The sequence below is a fragment of the Triturus cristatus genome, chromosome 12, assembly GCF_964204655.1.
Source record: "Triturus cristatus chromosome 12, aTriCri1.1, whole genome shotgun sequence".
Taxonomy (NCBI): Eukaryota; Metazoa; Chordata; class Amphibia; order Caudata; family Salamandridae; genus Triturus; species Triturus cristatus.
Genome location: NC_140595.1, coordinates 700,749,382 through 700,766,799, shown reverse-complemented (window position 1 = coordinate 700,766,799; position 17,418 = coordinate 700,749,382). Strand labels below are relative to the sequence as shown.

At 46.8% G+C, this 17,418-nt stretch overlaps 1 protein-coding gene across 1 annotated transcript in view; it reads left to right on the top strand.

The window, feature by feature from the left end:
• LOC146780137 (extracellular calcium-sensing receptor-like) overlaps window positions 1-10,285 on the top strand; it is a 44,200-nt gene extending 33,915 nt beyond the window's left edge. Inside the window, exons 6-7 of the mRNA XM_085637122.1 lie at window positions 391-1,261; window positions 10,249-10,285. Coding sequence (XP_085493248.1) covers window positions 391-1,261; window positions 10,249-10,285 — 908 coding nt within the window. The remainder of the gene's footprint in view (window positions 1-390; window positions 1,262-10,248) is intronic.
• Window positions 10,286-17,418: the final 7,133 nt, after the last annotated feature.

Sequence of the window (17,418 nt, the reverse complement as noted above, 5' to 3'; positions counted from 1 at the left end):
AAAGCTCTTAATCACCATGTTTACATGGTAAGGAGGATTAAGACCTGAACTCTCATTTAAAATCACCCAGAGGTTTGCTCCTTAATGCGTTCTTCTACATAGTCAAGATACTTCTTTCTAGAATCAACCCACATGTAGAAACAGTGGATACCAATAGCATTTTAGTTTTAAATTCTGCAAAGAATATTTCTGAATAATACCATCATTTATATATAAAAGCCTTCAATAACCAGCTCTGGTGAGTTGAGTGGACTTTGTATGTTTTCTACTTCACTGAAATGAAGCTCTGTCCTTGTCAGTTAATGGAACAGTCGTGCTAATTACAATGTTTGAGGAATATTTGTGAGCTTTGCATGGATTTTGATCTTACTTCTTGTTTTCTCATTTCAGACTCTAGGGAGTGTTTCAAGTGCCCTGACAACCATTGGTCCAATGAGAGACAAGACCAGTGTGTCCCCAAAACTCTGGAGTTCCTTCATCTTGATGAAGCCTTGGGGATCACACTAAGCAGCGTTGCCAGCATCGGTTTCTTGATCACCCTCTTCGTCCTTTCCATTTTCATCAGATACCGGAACACCCCGATTGTGAAGGCCAACAACCGTTCCCTAAGTTACATCCTCCTCTTGGCCCTTATGCTCTGCTTCTTGTCCTCTGCTGGGTTCCTCGGCCAGCCCCACACCCTGACTTGTATGGTCCGTCAGGTAGCCTTCGGTACTGTTTTCACCATCTGTGTCTCATGCATCCTAGCCAAGACACTCACTGTGGTCATTGTGTTCAATGCTGCAAAGCCAGGCAGTAAGATGAGAGTACTGGTGGGACCTAGGCTGCCAAACTCCATAGCGATAACATGCCCCTCAGTCCAACTCCTCCTGTGCAGCATTTGGTTGGGTAAATCTCCTCCGTATTCACAGATCAACATGAAATTTAACAATGAGAAAATGCTGCTTGAATGCAACGAAGGTTCACCTACTGCCTTCTGGCTCATGTTGGGATATATTGGGATCCTGGCTTGCGCCAGTTTTGTCATGGCCTTCCTGGCAAGGAAACTTCCAGATAGCTTCAATGAGACCAAGTACATCACCTTCAGCATGCTGCTCTTTGTGGCTGTTTGGCTGTCTTTTATCCCAGCATATTTAAGCACTCAAGGGAAGTACATGGTGGCGGTGGAGGTCTTTGCCATCCTCGCCTCCAGTCTGGGCTTGCTATCTTGCATATTCTTCCCGAAGTGCTTTGTGGTTTTGTTTCGGCCGCATATGAACTCGAAAGGATTCCTTATGGGGAGGAGGCCCGCAGCTGCTGCCATGAACATAAACCATGCTGGCAATGGAAAAACAAGATTCCGACGCAGCTGAACAGACAATTGTGGACAATATGAAACCATTTCTTGACTGCAAAAAGCAAACTGCTATGACGTATCGCCATTCCTTGCTATGTGCCAGATGGCCAATGCAAATTCACAGTTTAGGTTGCTTAACACCCCCATCCTCAATGGTAAATTACTGCTTAGCATCAAATCACAGGTCTTTACCTGGTTAATATCACCAGGCTACCCAAAGCAATGACTAAAGGTCACCTTTAAGTTCTGTCTGGTCAAATTTATCTTACAGCAACAGTCAGTAGAAGGACTGACATCTTCTGCTCACATATCTGTGAACTCACAATCATTGCTCCTATCATCTGTATGTAACCACATCACAATCAGCACCATCTTTCAACATGGATGACCAATCGCCTCATTATCACCACCAATTGGTGGGACAAGCACATTAGGGAGTTATTTCAGATGACAATGGGAGAATGTAATCTGCTGCACCAACACATTTTGATCTGTCGACATCACAGTGTCTGAACAGTTAATCAAGACAAGAGTTTGGGAACTAAAGTGTTATCTATAATGAATGACAGTGATAGATACATATCTAATAAGTAATCAAATATATTTTTATTCAAGGCACAAAGATCACAAAACCCCAAGTCAGTAAATTCCATATGGATAGTGCGAAAGATCTAGGGGCCAGATGTACGACCCTAGTAAATTGTGACTCGCAATTTACGCTCGATTGCAAGTCGCAAATTGCGAGTCACAATTTACTATGTACAACAGTGTCAGAGACACTGATTGCGATTCCCAATGGGGTCACAAAATGCGAGGCTCATGAATATTAATGAGGCACTCGGCTTTTTGCAACCCCATTGGGAATTTGCTGGCCCTCCCAGGGATGGTGGCTTGCTGGGCTCAGCAGACCACCATGTCTGGGACTCCTTTTAAATAAAGCAGCTATTTTTTTTAAATGCAGCCCGTTTTCCTTAAAGGAAAATAGGATGCATTTAAAAAAATTAAAAAGAAATGTTTTTGTTTCATTTTTCAAGGGCAGGCATTGGTCCCAGGGACATTTGCAAAGGGGAAGTGGTCCCCTGGGGTCCCCTTCCCATTAGCGAATGCATTACCACCTACTTGAAGTAGGAGGTAATTGCAAGTGTTTTGCGACTGCAATTGCGGTCGCAAAACATTAGTACATGGGTTAGAGAGTCGCTATTTGGAAGGACACAGCCCTTCCAAATAGCGAGTCTCTAAACACTTTTTTGTGAGTCGCAATTCATTTGCGACTCGCAAAAATTGTAGTAGTACATGACCATACCAATTTTAGCATGTGCAAACGGGTCGCTAGCCCGTTTGCGCACGCTAAAATTGGTCGTACATCTGGCCCTAGACTTTCAAGTCACTCCATTTTATCTTGAAAACTAGTTTGGTAAGAGCATGCTGAGTAATTAGTCAGCGGCAGCTGTGACCACTAGCCGTGGGCCAGCAGTGGTTCATACATACCTAAACCTGCACGTACATAATGCCATCAAAGTAAGCAGATGGAGAGTTGTCATCGTAAATTTAAACTTCCTTATGTATGCTTATCTTGGTGATACAGCGCAAAACAATTATTCTGCCCGAAAAAATGGCTTGAACCACTCTTATTAAATCACGGTATCAGAACCTTCAAGCATTCTTTGCAATTTTTGTAGAACCTCAGGTAAGGCAATATTAATTTTTAGCATCTCAAGTGGCCCACGGCAGATAAGAACCAGGCTACTATGAACATTCATGAGGGTGAACTGTATTGTTAGTTGCCCTTTAAGTTATTTTTGTCTTGAACTTGCCCTTCTCATCAAGGTCTTTACATATTTTAGGCTCCAGTGGCACGTGGGCGTGCTTCAAGGTGCATCGTAAAACAAAGTAAAAAAGCTGAAATTAAAAGTGATTAACTTACATGCAAGTTGATGTAAGGGAGAATGGCACAGAAGAACAAGTTACTTACCTTCAATAATGCTCTTTCTATGGGGATACTCTAGCTAACCACAAATTCCTCACCTTGTGAATACCCGCAGGTACTAAACTGGAGCCTGAGATTTTTTCTCAGCAATTGCATCGGGCAGTGATAGGGGGCATTGTGTGACTCCGAGTCCGGTCCTTCCGGCCACGGATGTAACGTAGGAGCCACATATCACCACCACATCAGCACGTCGATGTCAGTTTCTTGCTGATGTTTCTTCATGCTGCGGACACAGAGCCTTTAGTAATTCGATTTTATAGTTTACAGATCGCAAATTGGAACTTTTATAAGATCGAGGAAATGAGCCTACTCCACAGAACTGGGTGGAGGAAGGGTTGGTTAGGAATCCATCAGAAATAGCAGAAGGTAAGTCTGTTCTTCTTGATGGATTCTTCTAACCGCAGATTCCTCACCTTCTGAATAGATACCTTAGCAGTACCTCCCTAGGTGGTGGGTCTGTGGAATGGCTCAGAATAAGAAGTCCTGCAGGACCGAATGGGCAAAATGCCCCTTCCGTGGTCTCGTCTACCTAAAGAGTAGTGCTTTGTGAACATGTTTGCAGACGCCCAGGTAGCAGCCTGGCAGATGTCCAAGACCAGGACTCCATGCACCATAGCGGTGGTAGCAACCTTGGCCCTGGTAGAAGCAGCCTGCAGGCCTTCTGGACATGGTTTCTGTGCTAATTCACAGCAGATCTTTATGTAAAACACAATGCATCTACAGGCAGGCTGTTTCGCACTGTTTTTCACTTCTTAGGCCCGGAAAACCCCACAAATCATCGATGATCATCCATACAAAGGCCCTTGATGTGATAAGTATAGAAGCTTAAAGTTCTCTTTGAATGCAGTTGATGGAGTCTTTCTCCCTCCTTGAATTGATGATGTGGGGCAAGAAATGCCAGCAGGGTGATACATTGTCAGAAGTGAAAGGGCATCACAACTTTTAGTCCTTACCAATAATTTGTCTGAAAAAAGGTGGTGTACGACTGCTGGATAGAGAGTGTTTGCAGATCACTCACATGATGAGCCAATGTGATGATGAACTATGTCTTCAGGGTTATTAACTTTAGATGGCAGCTATGCATTGGCCCAATTGGGATTCTCATTGGAAATTCAAGAACTACATTCAGATCCTACTGAGGGATCACAAAAGATTTTGACGGAAACATGCGGGTCAGCCCTTTTAGAAAGATGATCAGGCAATCGTGAAAAGGCTGATAGGGCAGACAAATCACCTTTAGCTGTAGCTAAGGAAGCTTGGTTGGCTAAGGAAAAAAGAAGAAAAACAGACAACCGGACATTTAAGTGTTGGATATGCTGAGAAGAACATCAAACAATGAACTTCTTCCAGCGTCCCACAGAGATTATTTTGGTGGAAGGCCGCCTCCTAAAAATACATTCCCTACCTTTGGAGGGAGTACGAAGGCCATTAACTGTAACTGCTGACTCTTCAAGCATGGCGGTGTACGTTGCGCAGGCTCTGATGCAAGTTCTTGCCCGGCTGCTGCAACAGAAAGTCCTCCTAAAGTGGAAGCCGAATAGGAGGACATATGCTCATGCCCAGAAGTTTTGGATACCATACTCTCCTGCTTCCTGACCTTCTTCAGATGTTTGGGCAGGATAGACAGTATTGGTGGTGTGTACAATGCTCCCAAACTCCATTATAGCCAAAGTGCATATTTGAGCGAAAACTGCCTTGGGGACCTAAATGTGCAAAATGCACATTCTCGGGGTGGCGAAAAGACTGAGACAGAGTTCTGTCCATTACAGGAAGATATCCTGCAGCATAACTAAGTATAGCTGCCAATAGTGGTTCAAAAGGCAGCGCTATCTGAGCTTCTAGACCCAGGCATTTAAAGCTCCTGCCAGGTGTTGCACGATCAGGGAAATACCCAAATGAGTCACCCAGCTCCAGAGGCATACAACCTTCTGGTACAGGACCCTCAACACTACTTTACCCAGCTTATTACAGTATTACATGGCAATGGTGTTCCCTGTAAGGACCTGCATCCAGTCCCGTTAGATGGTTGGGAGAAAGGCTTTTAATGCCAAACAAACTGTCTGCAATTCTAACAGAATGATGTGGACACGGATTACTGCAGGAGTACATAGTCCTCTGATCTCCACCTTTCACAGATGACCTACCCAACCTAGCAAAGTAATTCCTCATGACCGTTAGCTCCAATTGGGGTAGGGAGAGGATCCTGTCTCTGATTGAATTGCAGCTCAGCAATCCCAATGCAGGTCTTTTGCAGTCTCCTCTTGACACCTGGATGGAATCTGACACGTTTCCCTGGTGGTAAGCCCACTGAGACTTCAAATCCCTCTGCAGAGCCCGCATGTGTCACCTGGTGTGGTCCACTAGCATGATGACAGGATGCCAAGATGTCTCGCAGCCACACTCAGTGAGACCGAGATCAAAGGTTGAAACATTGGGATCACAACCAGAACTGACTCTTTGAGGCAGAGAAGAAGGCACCGTATCCAGAATGGGTCCAATGAACAGGCTCAGAATAATATTGAATCAAGTATGACTCCAAGGAAGAGAAACCTCTGCGAAGGAATCGGGTGTGACTTCAGCAGTATCCAGTGACTGCCCCTGAGAGCGCCCTTTAGTAAGCATGCTTAAAAGCCATACACTGATTGAGTTCTACAATAGCATAAAAAACTTTGATTTCCTGCAAAGATGTACCCAGACACCCACCATCCCTTCCTAGGTCCTAGTAATTGAATTATTTATCCGGATGGGAGGCAAACAGAGGAGAGGCCTTGTATCTCTTCCCATCATTGTAATTACTCCATTTTCGTAAATTCTCAACTCCATTCAACTTTGGGCTTCTGCCATCTAGTAATCCAACAACCACAGTCTTTACCACATGTGCGAGCAGCAAATCAGTTTAAGAGAGGGCCATGGCAGCCAAAGAGGCACTGGGCTTCTTCGTTGTAGCCGAAGGCTTTCTATTATCAACGTACTTACTCGGTCTATCCACTATTACATTTGCCTTCAGAATATCCTGTAGAGTCCTGTAGATGGCAAGTGGTGGGGGTCAAAAAGAGGCTCTCCAAAGCATCCTCACCCTCTCTCCCCACACACGTGCTGCACAATTAAAAATAAAAGAGGCAAGGCTTTTGACCACCAAAGGTCCAGGTCGGCCTATACCATAAAGGGGTCTTGATGCTAATGACTAGGGATAACTGCTTTTTCCATCAGATATATTGGATGCTAAATCACCCCTCTATTATAAACTTTGGGATTGAGTGCTGCAAGGCATGTATATTGTGATTACTGTAAGTATAAGTATAAAAGAAGCTTATAAAGCGCTCGAATACCAAACGGTGTCTTGGCGCTGTGGTATGTGTAATCAGCGGGAAACAAATTATTATTGGACCTGGAATAAGCGATATTTAAGCATCTTTCTGAAAAGGGCATAACTAGGTTGAAGTCGCATCCCCACTGGCAGATGGTTCCATAATCTAGCTGCACAGATGGCAAAAGAACGACCGCCCCATCTCGCTAGTTTAAATCTGGAAATACAGATAAGGCCAAGGTTGGCCGACCGCAAAGCACGGGGCGGGATGTAAGGTATGAACCTGTCAATTCCATCGTTAGCGCCCCCACCAAAGCGGGCCCGGTGAACCAAACAGAGTGCCTTAAACTCGATTCTCTGTTGAACCGGAAGCCAGTGGAGAGATTTCCTGCCCGCAGAGGTGGGGCAGCCCCTGGGCAGGTTCAGAATTACACGGACCGCGGCGTTCCGCAGAGACTGGATTTTTCCAACCTGGAACTTGTCGATACCCAAGAACATGGCATTACAATAATCCAGTCTGGACATGAATAAGGCGGCCATCACAATTTTTTGTAGCGCCAAAGGGATGTATGGGAGGATTTTCCGCCGAGTCTTTAACAGGAGGAAACATGATGAAGTTAGGCTATTGACCTGGGCTGACATGTTCAGCTTTTCGTCAAAGATCACCCCCAAGTTCCTCACCTTAGTGACCAGAAGGGGACATTGCCCAGCCGCCGAAGGCCACCATAGGGTGTTCCAGACTGAGGGACCTTTCCCGAACTCCATCACTTCAGTCTTTTCAGTATTAATTTTTAAAAAACTCGAGCGCATCCATTCCATCACATCAGAAAGACAGGCATGGAATTTGGCCGCTATTTGATCAGGGTGTTCCACAACTGATATCACTAATTGTGACCACAGAAGCCTACACCAGACCACAGAGGTAAAAGTACCATAGTGCCACAAAGCAGGGTCCATTGGTAATAGTGACCAGCATGCATGCAGGATTCAAAAGCTGAGTAGGTCATGGATTAACAGTGAGATTTACATTTGGAGGGTAATGGAAAATCCTCTGTTTTCTGAGGGAAAAGGTTGATCCGATGGCAATTGTCTAGCTTCCCTTTTCCATCACTATGATGGGTGGAATTTAGTTAGTGGAACCTGCTCCATGTTTAGCACTTTCATGGGAATTGAAGGATTTTCCATTATCACCGAACTCTAAATCAGGCCTCAAAACTCCAAGACAGTAAAACACAGAACTGTAGAAGGAAATAAAGTAGTGCGATCAGGATTGTGAGAAAATGCTACAACAGTATCAAAAACAGAACAGGGACATAAATACGAGACACAGCAAATTAACTTGAGTGCTTGCAACGCCACTCAACATTAGAGATGTACAGTGAATGACTCTAGTAACAAAGTTAGCAAACTAAGAACCGGATTTTTTTGTACACTATGCTAATCATATATTTTAATTTGGATCCTACAGGGCTGAAACAAATTTCCTAACACCCAGCGTTCCCCCGGGTCTCCCGATTAAAACGGTGCCTCACTCGTGTGGGAGGCCCAAGTACCCGCGACAGGCAAGGGCCCATAACGTATTGAGGCGAGATGAAAATTGCCTACCTCAAAACGACCTGGTTTTGCAAGGGGGGTAACCTGGGATTTTGGCCCGGTGCTCGGCGGCCACCTAGGGGAACCTACCAAACCCACACATTTCTGAAAACTAGACACCCGGGGGATCTCAGAGAGGTATGGCTTGTGTGGATCCCCCAACGTTTCCTTACCCAGAATGCCCTGCAAACCTCAAATTTAGCAGTTTCACACATTTTTGTGTGGGAAAGTTGTGGCATCACCGGGCTGTTGTATCCAAATTTTCATCTCAAGGGCCACACTTACCAGTGGCCCGCAATGTAAGTCAAATAATGAGCAGTTGGCAACGTAGAAGGTTCAAGCGTTTATTGGCCAGACAGAAAACTCTACATAGAGGAGCCTCATCGATCCTCACCCAGGAGGTGCGCCGAGGAAGACTCCTGGTTCCTTGACAAACTCATACTTTTATACATTACAGCGCAACATACAAAGCCTTACAAGTGGAAAAGTACCAGCCCGTCCAGGCGCTCCTAATGAGCTCATCCTATATCTAGTTTCAGTGATACAAAAAGGGCTACTATCTTTAAGAATAGAAGGTCGGCTGGGTGACTCCCTTCTCGTCCCAGGTTCAGAAGGAATTTTGCTTGGTACTCCCTTTTAGCAGATGTGACCTTGCTTCTCGGTCGTAAATACAATTCAGCCTGTCTTCTAAACTGGTGCATGCTAAACAAGGAAAATATGGGCTCAGGGAACCACGTGATCGTAGTTCCTACATGACGAGAGAGTTGAGGGCCAAGATGGCCGCGATCCTGTTTTCGGCCCTTTCCGTCGTACTAACTTAATTTAGACGAAAAGGGCCTTATTACGGGGCTGAATCAGATAAGCTAGTTTTAGTTACGCTATGCTAATCATATATTTTAATTTGGATCCTACAGAACAGCCCTTTTAGCATAGTGTAGCTAAAATAAAAATAAAAACGAATATAACTATTCCTCAAAAATGCCCTCATCTATCTGCATAATGTCATGAATTTCTTTCTGGGTCATCTGGGCATGAGCTTGGGTAGGTGGGGACTTAGGTATTGCAGAGCGAAATTGGGTGGCACAATAAGAACAACAGGCAGGGCCGCACTGGATGCAAATACAGCAGGAATAAAGGAAACCCACTATACCCAACAGGACCATGAATAGTTTCCACCCCCAAGTGGTCAGAAGGTCCCAGAACCAAGTTGACAGGGACCAAGTACCGGTCTCCGTATGGATTTCTGATGCCAGTCGGTGGAGTTTCTGAATGGCTAAATGAACCGAAGGGGCGGAGTCAGGTATATACACACAACAGGAGCTCCCGATCACCCGGCATGCTCCTCCGCGATCAGCCAATATGACATCTAAAACAAGACGATTCTGAAGGGTCACAAGCCGGGTCGCCTGAAGCTCCACAGTGATATTAGTCAATATCCCGGCAGTGGTATTGACCACTCCTTCCACCACCCTGGACAGCCTCCTAATTTCCTTACTAGTTAGGATAGGGCCCCATATAGGTAGAACCCCTTTCATAATGTCTATGAAGTGTTGGGCCGGGGTATCTGTTTGATCAGTGACATCATTATCAGTGGACGTAGATAACAGACTTCTTTTATTCAGTGAATGGGACTTGTGATAATCTGATGGGGCAATATAAACCGGAGGATAGAGGAAGGACAGATAACACCCGCCCGACCATCCCCTGGGAAGTCAGGTGTAAGCATTTTCCCCACATACAAAATATATGTTCGGGGGAGTCAATATTGGCGGACTACTAAAAGTCCGTAATCGATAAGTGTAATTACATCTGCTAAATCCTACGAACAAATGGCCGGAACCCTGGATACAAAAGGAGGATGACGTATTTAATACAGGGACTGGTATAATTTTGTCTTCCGAGACATTGCGTTCCTGAAAATATCTGAAGTATTCGGTAAAATTGAAGGATACAAAATCTAATATCTCATCCCTTAGCCAAGTATCATTCTCATGGTCCATGTACACATTCATGCAGGCTGTTGGATCTAAAGTGCCGTCAGTACCTTCTGCATTGGGAGTGAATCCCTGATGCCTCTCTATGTAGGCCAAGATTAAGTCATAATCTTTCTCCGAGAATCTGTGTGCGTCTACAGTATAATGCTCATATATCATAGACAACAATCTAAACCAAGCTTCACAGCTCCCTAAATGTGACAACGGCATTGAAATAAACAAATCATGTTTATGCATTACTGAAGGGAGGAGGCCACATACCCAGCAATCGGTAACATTCGTGGAACTGTGGGTTTGATGCAACATTTCTATAAAGGCATTATGTACATAAGTCTGGCGATGCCTCTCTTTGTGAGGGGCCAAAGTCTGAAAATGGTGTTCCTGAGGAGTGGGGGTAGTTAACACCAGGGTATGGACTGGGTGGCGGAATTCTAGATAAATGAACAATCCTAAACATAATAGAAATGACACAGCTATTATAGAGATAAACACAATTTTAGCACGCAAACTCCATGTGGAAAACATTGGTAAATATGAGTATCTAGGGCGAGGGATTATGGGACGTTCTTCTTCAAGGGCAAAACGAGCAATGGGATACATTCTCACTAAAAGTCCAGTTCTAAGCTCGGGAAACAAAAAGAGTTTACAAGCAGTCCAATCTGCCGGAGGGTGCTTCTTTCCTGTGTCTGTGTTAGAGCCTCACAGGCAGACTCTTAGCATTCCAAACAGTAAAAATATAAAAAGAAAAAAGAAGAAAAATCAAGGGTGCAAAAACTTCTCGCGTGGGAGCTGCACTTGACGCAACTCTGGTCGAAGAGGAAAGTTACCTGGGCCCCCTTTGCTACCAGTGTCTCTACCTTCTTTCTGAACAGAGCTATCACTTAAAGTTCCACACCCTCCACGAGTTCAGTCCAGTGTTTATATGATCCCTAGGTCCCTTAGCTTAGACTTCACCTTTTATTGTAAGCCGGACCGGGGGATCTCATTCCGTTTGCAGGGCCGCAGGTGATATCGAGTGTGACCAGGGGTTTCAGGATTTATGAACAAGATGGGCACAGTGGGATCAGATAAGGAACGAGGTGTGTGGCCCTCCTGGTCACGCGTTTGGTCCCCAGGCAGGGCCTTATCTGCCGCAGCTGACCCCGAACTTGTGGCCCTCTCTCCCTGCCCTTCCGTTTCTCCGTGGGCTTCGGGGGAGGGTGACTCTTCGGTGTCGTGCTCACCTCTGTGCTGTTCGTTCTCCTCCTGGTCCTGGCAATCCTCGGGCAAGGGAAGCGGGACACGCTTCAGATGGGAAACATGAATCCAATGCTGTCTCCCTTCGACCTTTACCGCCGTCCTTGTGGCCAGAAGCACTTGATGTGGCCGAGTCCAGCGGGGTTCCAGGCTCGACTTCCGCTGATAGTTCCGAATTAGGACCCACTGACCTGGTTCGATGCTGTGTCCGGGGCCCTCCGGCAGCGGCTGCAGTACTGCTGAAATCTGTTGGTGGATAGAACGGAGATCTTTAGTTAACGCATAGAGGTAGTCGGCTAACATAGGATACTCAATATCTCTAAATGACTTGGGCCGGGGTACCCCCCATACATTGGCAGGTCTCCCAAAAACCACCTTGTAAGGGGAAATCCCACTCCGAGAATGAGGGGTCGTTCTTACAGACAACAGGGCCAATGGTAGAAGATCAGGCCATTTCAGGCCAGTCGTGTCCTGTAGTTTGGCTAATTTTAACTTCAGGATCCCATTATATTTTTCAACTAGGCCTGCCGATTGAGGGTGCCGTGCGGGGTGGAACTTCTGTCATATTGACAAACCCTTACATACATGTTGAACTAAATTGGCATTAAAGTGTGTCCCATTATCACTCCAGATTACTCGTGGTAACCCATATCGGGGAAAGAACTCCTTTATTAAGGCTCTCGCAGTTGCTATAGCTGTGTTTTCTCTAGTGGGGTACGCTTCCACCCATTTACTGAAGGTACAGATTACCACCAGAACGTATTTGAGGTTGTTAACCCGTTCCAGCTGTATATAGTCCATTTGGAGTACCTCGAAAGGCAAGGTGGGTGGGGCAAAACTACCTGACAAAACAGGAGCACCACCCCCCGGGTTATGCTGAAGGCAGACCATACAATGCTGGACCAAATTCCTCGCCGTTTTTTGGATATTGATGTTGTACCATACAGGGTCCAACATTGCACACATGCCTCGGACCCCGACGTGGGCGGGACCATGTGCCATGGCCACCACCGCATTCACGAATGCATTCGGTAGTAGCCATCTGCATTTTTCTGACAGGTCCGTCCAACACCCATTCTCGTCTAACCGCCCCACCTGCTCCTGCCATTACTGCAGTTCCTCTGGGGTGACCTCCTGTTGCAATTCTTTCACACTATCTACAGTGTTTCGAAAAATGTCTGCTTCTACCATCCTTCTGCACTGACTAACCACAAACATGGAGGGGTTATCGGACTGGGCAGTTTCCTTGGCAATCTTATCTGCAAACGCATTACCCCTCCCAACATCATCAGTTACAGCCTTATGGGCACTACATTTTACAATGGCGAGGGCTTCTGGCAAAGGTAATGCGGCCAGCAGTCGTTCGACCAATTGTCCATTCTTTATCTTTTCACCATGGGATGTGAGAAACCCTCGTTCTGCCCACAACCTCCCAAAACTATGGGCTACACCGAAAGCGTATTGGCTATCGGTGTAGACGTTCAGCCTCAATCCCTTACCCAATTCACACGCTCTTAGTAGTGCAATTAATTCAGCCGCTAGGGCGGAATGATATGGTACTTTGGCCGCCTCGACCACGGTCTGCAAGGTGGTAATTGCATAAGCCGCAACCGTAGTACCGTTGGGCAATCTAAAACATGAGCCGTCAACATACAATTCCCCTTGGGGTTCCGATAAAGGGGTGTCAGTTAGATCTATCCGGCCCTTTGTTTCTTCTTCAGTCCGAAATATGCAATCATGTACATCCTGGCCACTTTCTCCTGAGGGGAGGGGTAGCAACGTGGCAGGATTCAGAGTGACGCATCTCTTGATCGTTATGTGAGGTGCAAACAGGGTGAATTCGTACCCCGTAAGACGCGCACTGGTTAAGTGCTGCGTCTATGTCCTGTTTAACAATACGTCCACAGCGTGTGGTACCATCACTGTGAGATTCGTATTTAGGACTAGCCCTTCCGATTGCCTGATCGCCACCGCTACAGCGGCCGTGGCTCTTAGGCAGCTGGGAAGTGCTCTGGCGACGTTGTCCAAAACCGCCGAAAAATATGCACAGGGTCTTTGCTTACCTCCAAAGTCATGTGTTAACACTGAAAGCGAACAACCGTCCACCTCATGCACGTAGAGCACAAAAGGCTTCCGGTAGTCTGGGGTGCCAAGCACAGGAGCAGAACATAAAGCAGCCTTTAGAGAAAGAAAAGCCATTCGACACTCATCGGTCCAGGGTAGGGGTTCATGCACATCTTTGGTGATTAAATGCAAGAAAGGTTTAGTGATGAGGGAGTAGTTAGGGATCCACTGGCGACAGTAAGAGGTTATGCCAAGCAAAGCACGGACATCATGTTGCGTGCGAGGAACAGACATGTTAGTAATGGATGCAATACGCTCCGAGGTCAATCGCCTTCCCTCCTTCGACAGGAGATGACCGAGATAGGTCACCTCCGGTCGACAATATTGGAACTTTGACAGTGATACCTTGTTACCATGTCTTGCCAGATGCTGTAGTAAATCCACTGTTGCCGTCCGGCAGCCCTTCTCAGTGTCAGAGTCCACCAGGAGATCATCAACATACTGGAGTAATACATTACCTGGCGGCAAACTCAAGGTGTCTAGTATCCTTTTCAGTGCCTGACTATAAATACTGGGGCTTTCTGTAAACCCCTGGGGGGTGCGACAGAATCTGAAGCTACGGCCCCCCAATGAGAAGCCGAAAAGAAAGCGGCTATCTGGATGTATGGGGATACTAAAGAATGCGTTCTTTAAATCTATGACTGAGAAAAATTGCGCAGTTGGAGGAATCATTGTCAGGATGGAATTAATATTTGGTACCACAGGATACTGGGGTACCACAATCTTGTTGATCTCTCGTAGGTCAATCACAAATCGATAGGTATCAGCATAATCAGGAGTCTGTTGTACCGGGGCTCGCTTAAGAATCGGAAGAATAGGGCTATTACACGTGGTAGAGGCCGTTTCTTCCACTACTCCGGTTTTAATCAAATCATGAATGATAGCCATTAGAGCTCGTTCCCCAGCAGGGGCAATTTTATATTGGGGCATTTTCGGCAACTGGGCGTTCTGTTTTAAAGTAATTGATACTGGGGGAATTTTCAAATGGCCCACATCGGTGTCTCCGGTCGCCCAGAGGGTTTTCGGAATGCACGTCAGTTCTGGTGGTAGAGATTCTGTTTTAGATAAGCATTGCGCGGAGAGGGGAGAAGGGTCTTTTATGGTCAGGTAAACCCCCTCCGGGGAACAATAGATGCGAGCATGCAATCTTTTCAATATGTCCATGCCTAGAAGGTTCTCTCCACACTGGGAGGTCAAAAGGAAGGGTGAGTCTATTGATACCGGCCCTAGGGTAAGGGGAAGCGGTTGTGAGATGGGGCTTACCACCGGAGTTCCAGAAAACCCCACAGACACATTATTCTGGCCAGACAGAGCAGCCCCCGGGACTAGGGCACGTGAAACAGAACTGTTCATGGCCCCTGTGTCAACTAGGAACTTACCTGATGCGTTCAGTAATCGTGCATGGACATAAGGTCCAGCTTGATCAATTGGAATCGACACCTGCCCCTGACTCTGTCTTTGGCTGTCCTATGCTTGAGAATAACCTGAACCCTCGCCTGTCATATAATCATCATTGTAATACTGCTTTCCCTGACCGTGATCAAAACAGTTCTGACCCATCTCACCTGTCGCCGAATGCTCTGGTCTCGTAGATCCCCCTCGCTGTCCAGCAAAACGTCCCCTTCCCCGACCTCTCGGAACACTGTTCTGTTCATATAATAACGGACATTGGGCTCGCCAATGCCCCTCCTGCTTACAGAAGGCACATTGATTTATGCCCAAATCTGTCCGTCCCGTCGTCTGCGCCGGACCCGCCCCTCTCGAAGCAAAATTCTGTGACCCTCTCCCTCTTCCCCGTCCTCTCTCTACTTGCTGTAACAATACTCGAGTCTTCAAGTCCTTCGACTTCTTTTCTGTCCTGTCCTTGCTTTCATTCTCACGATGTTCATAATATTGAGCCATACTCAATATTGTCGACGGGGTAGTGGTTGTCCAGGTGCTTTCAGCAGCCTGTAATCGAGCCGATACCTCCGGCAGCAGATTGGTCACGAATCGATTCACGAACAACCGTACCCCCCCCTCAGTGGCTAGGTCCTGTCCACTGAAGTCGATGAAAACTCCCTCAAATATAGTAAAGAAATCGGATACACTCTCGTCCTTCTTCTGCTTGCAGGCCGTCAACTTATCCCAATCCACTTTCCGGGGAGGGATCAGTGAATGCATATAATTTATTATCCTATCAGGAAGGGCCAATATTTCCGCCCGGGGCTTATTCCCTGGTTTACGATCTCTATCCCATCCCCGTAGCTGTTCCCAGGTTCCCCCAAATTCGGTTGCATGGTCTTGGTCGTGCACCTGGCGCCAAATGTCCACCGGTACTAGTAAAGCAAAGAATAGTTCAATGTCCGCCAACGTCATTACAGCGGAGGAAGCCGCTTCAGTAAGCTCTTTGTAATACGCGGTGGGATTCTTCCTGGGATCTGGTAACTGACTTCTTAGTGACAACACCTCACTTCGTTTCCAGGGAGTATACACCCATTGTTCCTGGAAACGCGCCTCCACTCTGGGACGAGTAACTACCCCGAGGGCGTCTACCACTTCCGGGACTTCTGGATGGTAGATGGGGTGTACTTCCCGCATAGGGTACTGGGATAGCCCCGTAGGATTAGTTGACTGCAGACGGGTTCTATACGCCACCAGGGTCTGCACATTCCCATACACTTCTTCTGGGGTAAGGCGGGATTTATGGGCTTGTGTGACGATATCGTATAATATGGCCGGGGCCCTTCCCTCCGTGTGTACCTGCTCCCATAATGATATAAGGCGGTTCGCCATATGTTCTAATGCATGCTGCTGCATTACCGGCTCGTAATCTCTCATGGTGCTCCAAATGTCTGATAATGAATAAATGGGTTGCCGCATCCATTGGGATGCCTGGGCAGCAATAGTGTCTTTTTCTTCGGTTCCCAAGGCCGAACGAGTAAACAACCTTTTACCCTCAGCTAAAGAAACCGGACGCGTCGGAGTGGTGACAGCTGCTACTGGCGTAGTACTCGCGGAGGAGGGCAGGACAGAAGGGGAAGTCATCGACCCGGATGGCAGCTGTGTTGTCCCAGCTGCTGCGGCAGTTAACAGTGCTGGTAACATAGTAATCACCTCTGACACGGATGTGGACAGTCGGGAGAGTTCTGTCAAAGGAGAGGAACTGGGGGGAGCCGGAGGGGCTGAGGCCCCCGAGGTTCCTAAGGGCGCAGCCGTGGCTGGAGCCGAGACTCCAGCCACCTCCGGATAGAGCCGTTGAGGCACATAAGGAGGCGGTGGCCGTATATCCAATAAGTCTTCTATCTCATCTTCAGCATTGGGCCGAGTCACATAGCTCTTATCTACCTTCAAACGGAATTCACGGTTCATACAGTCTATTCCCTTTTCTGCTCGAGACCTATCATAAGCTATGGCCTTCTGAGTCACATTCTGTCCTGCCTTAGCCCTGGATTGCTTCTCCTCCCTTATCCGACGCTGCTTGGATTCTTTCAGCCACGAACCCAGGGCATCAAACATAGCCTGGCGGCTACGTCTGGAGAACAGTTGTTCCTGTAAGAAAGCAATCGTTTTCTCATCAAACGAGCCAGTCTTTGGCCATTGCAATTCTTCGTTACTTTTAGTATATTTATGCCACAGAGTACAAAACAATAAAGGGGTAATTCCATGCTTCACATACATATAGTGGCTAGGACTGCCTTCCGGCGGGGCAGGCTGACTCTCAGCTAGCCGAGAGTCACCTGTCCGACAGCAACAGCTGAAACAATTCAACTTACTAAGACAAGGCATGGTGATTAGTTCAATACAGACACAAATGACATAAACCACAACCAAAGGTTACATCCTTTTCCACCTCCTCAGT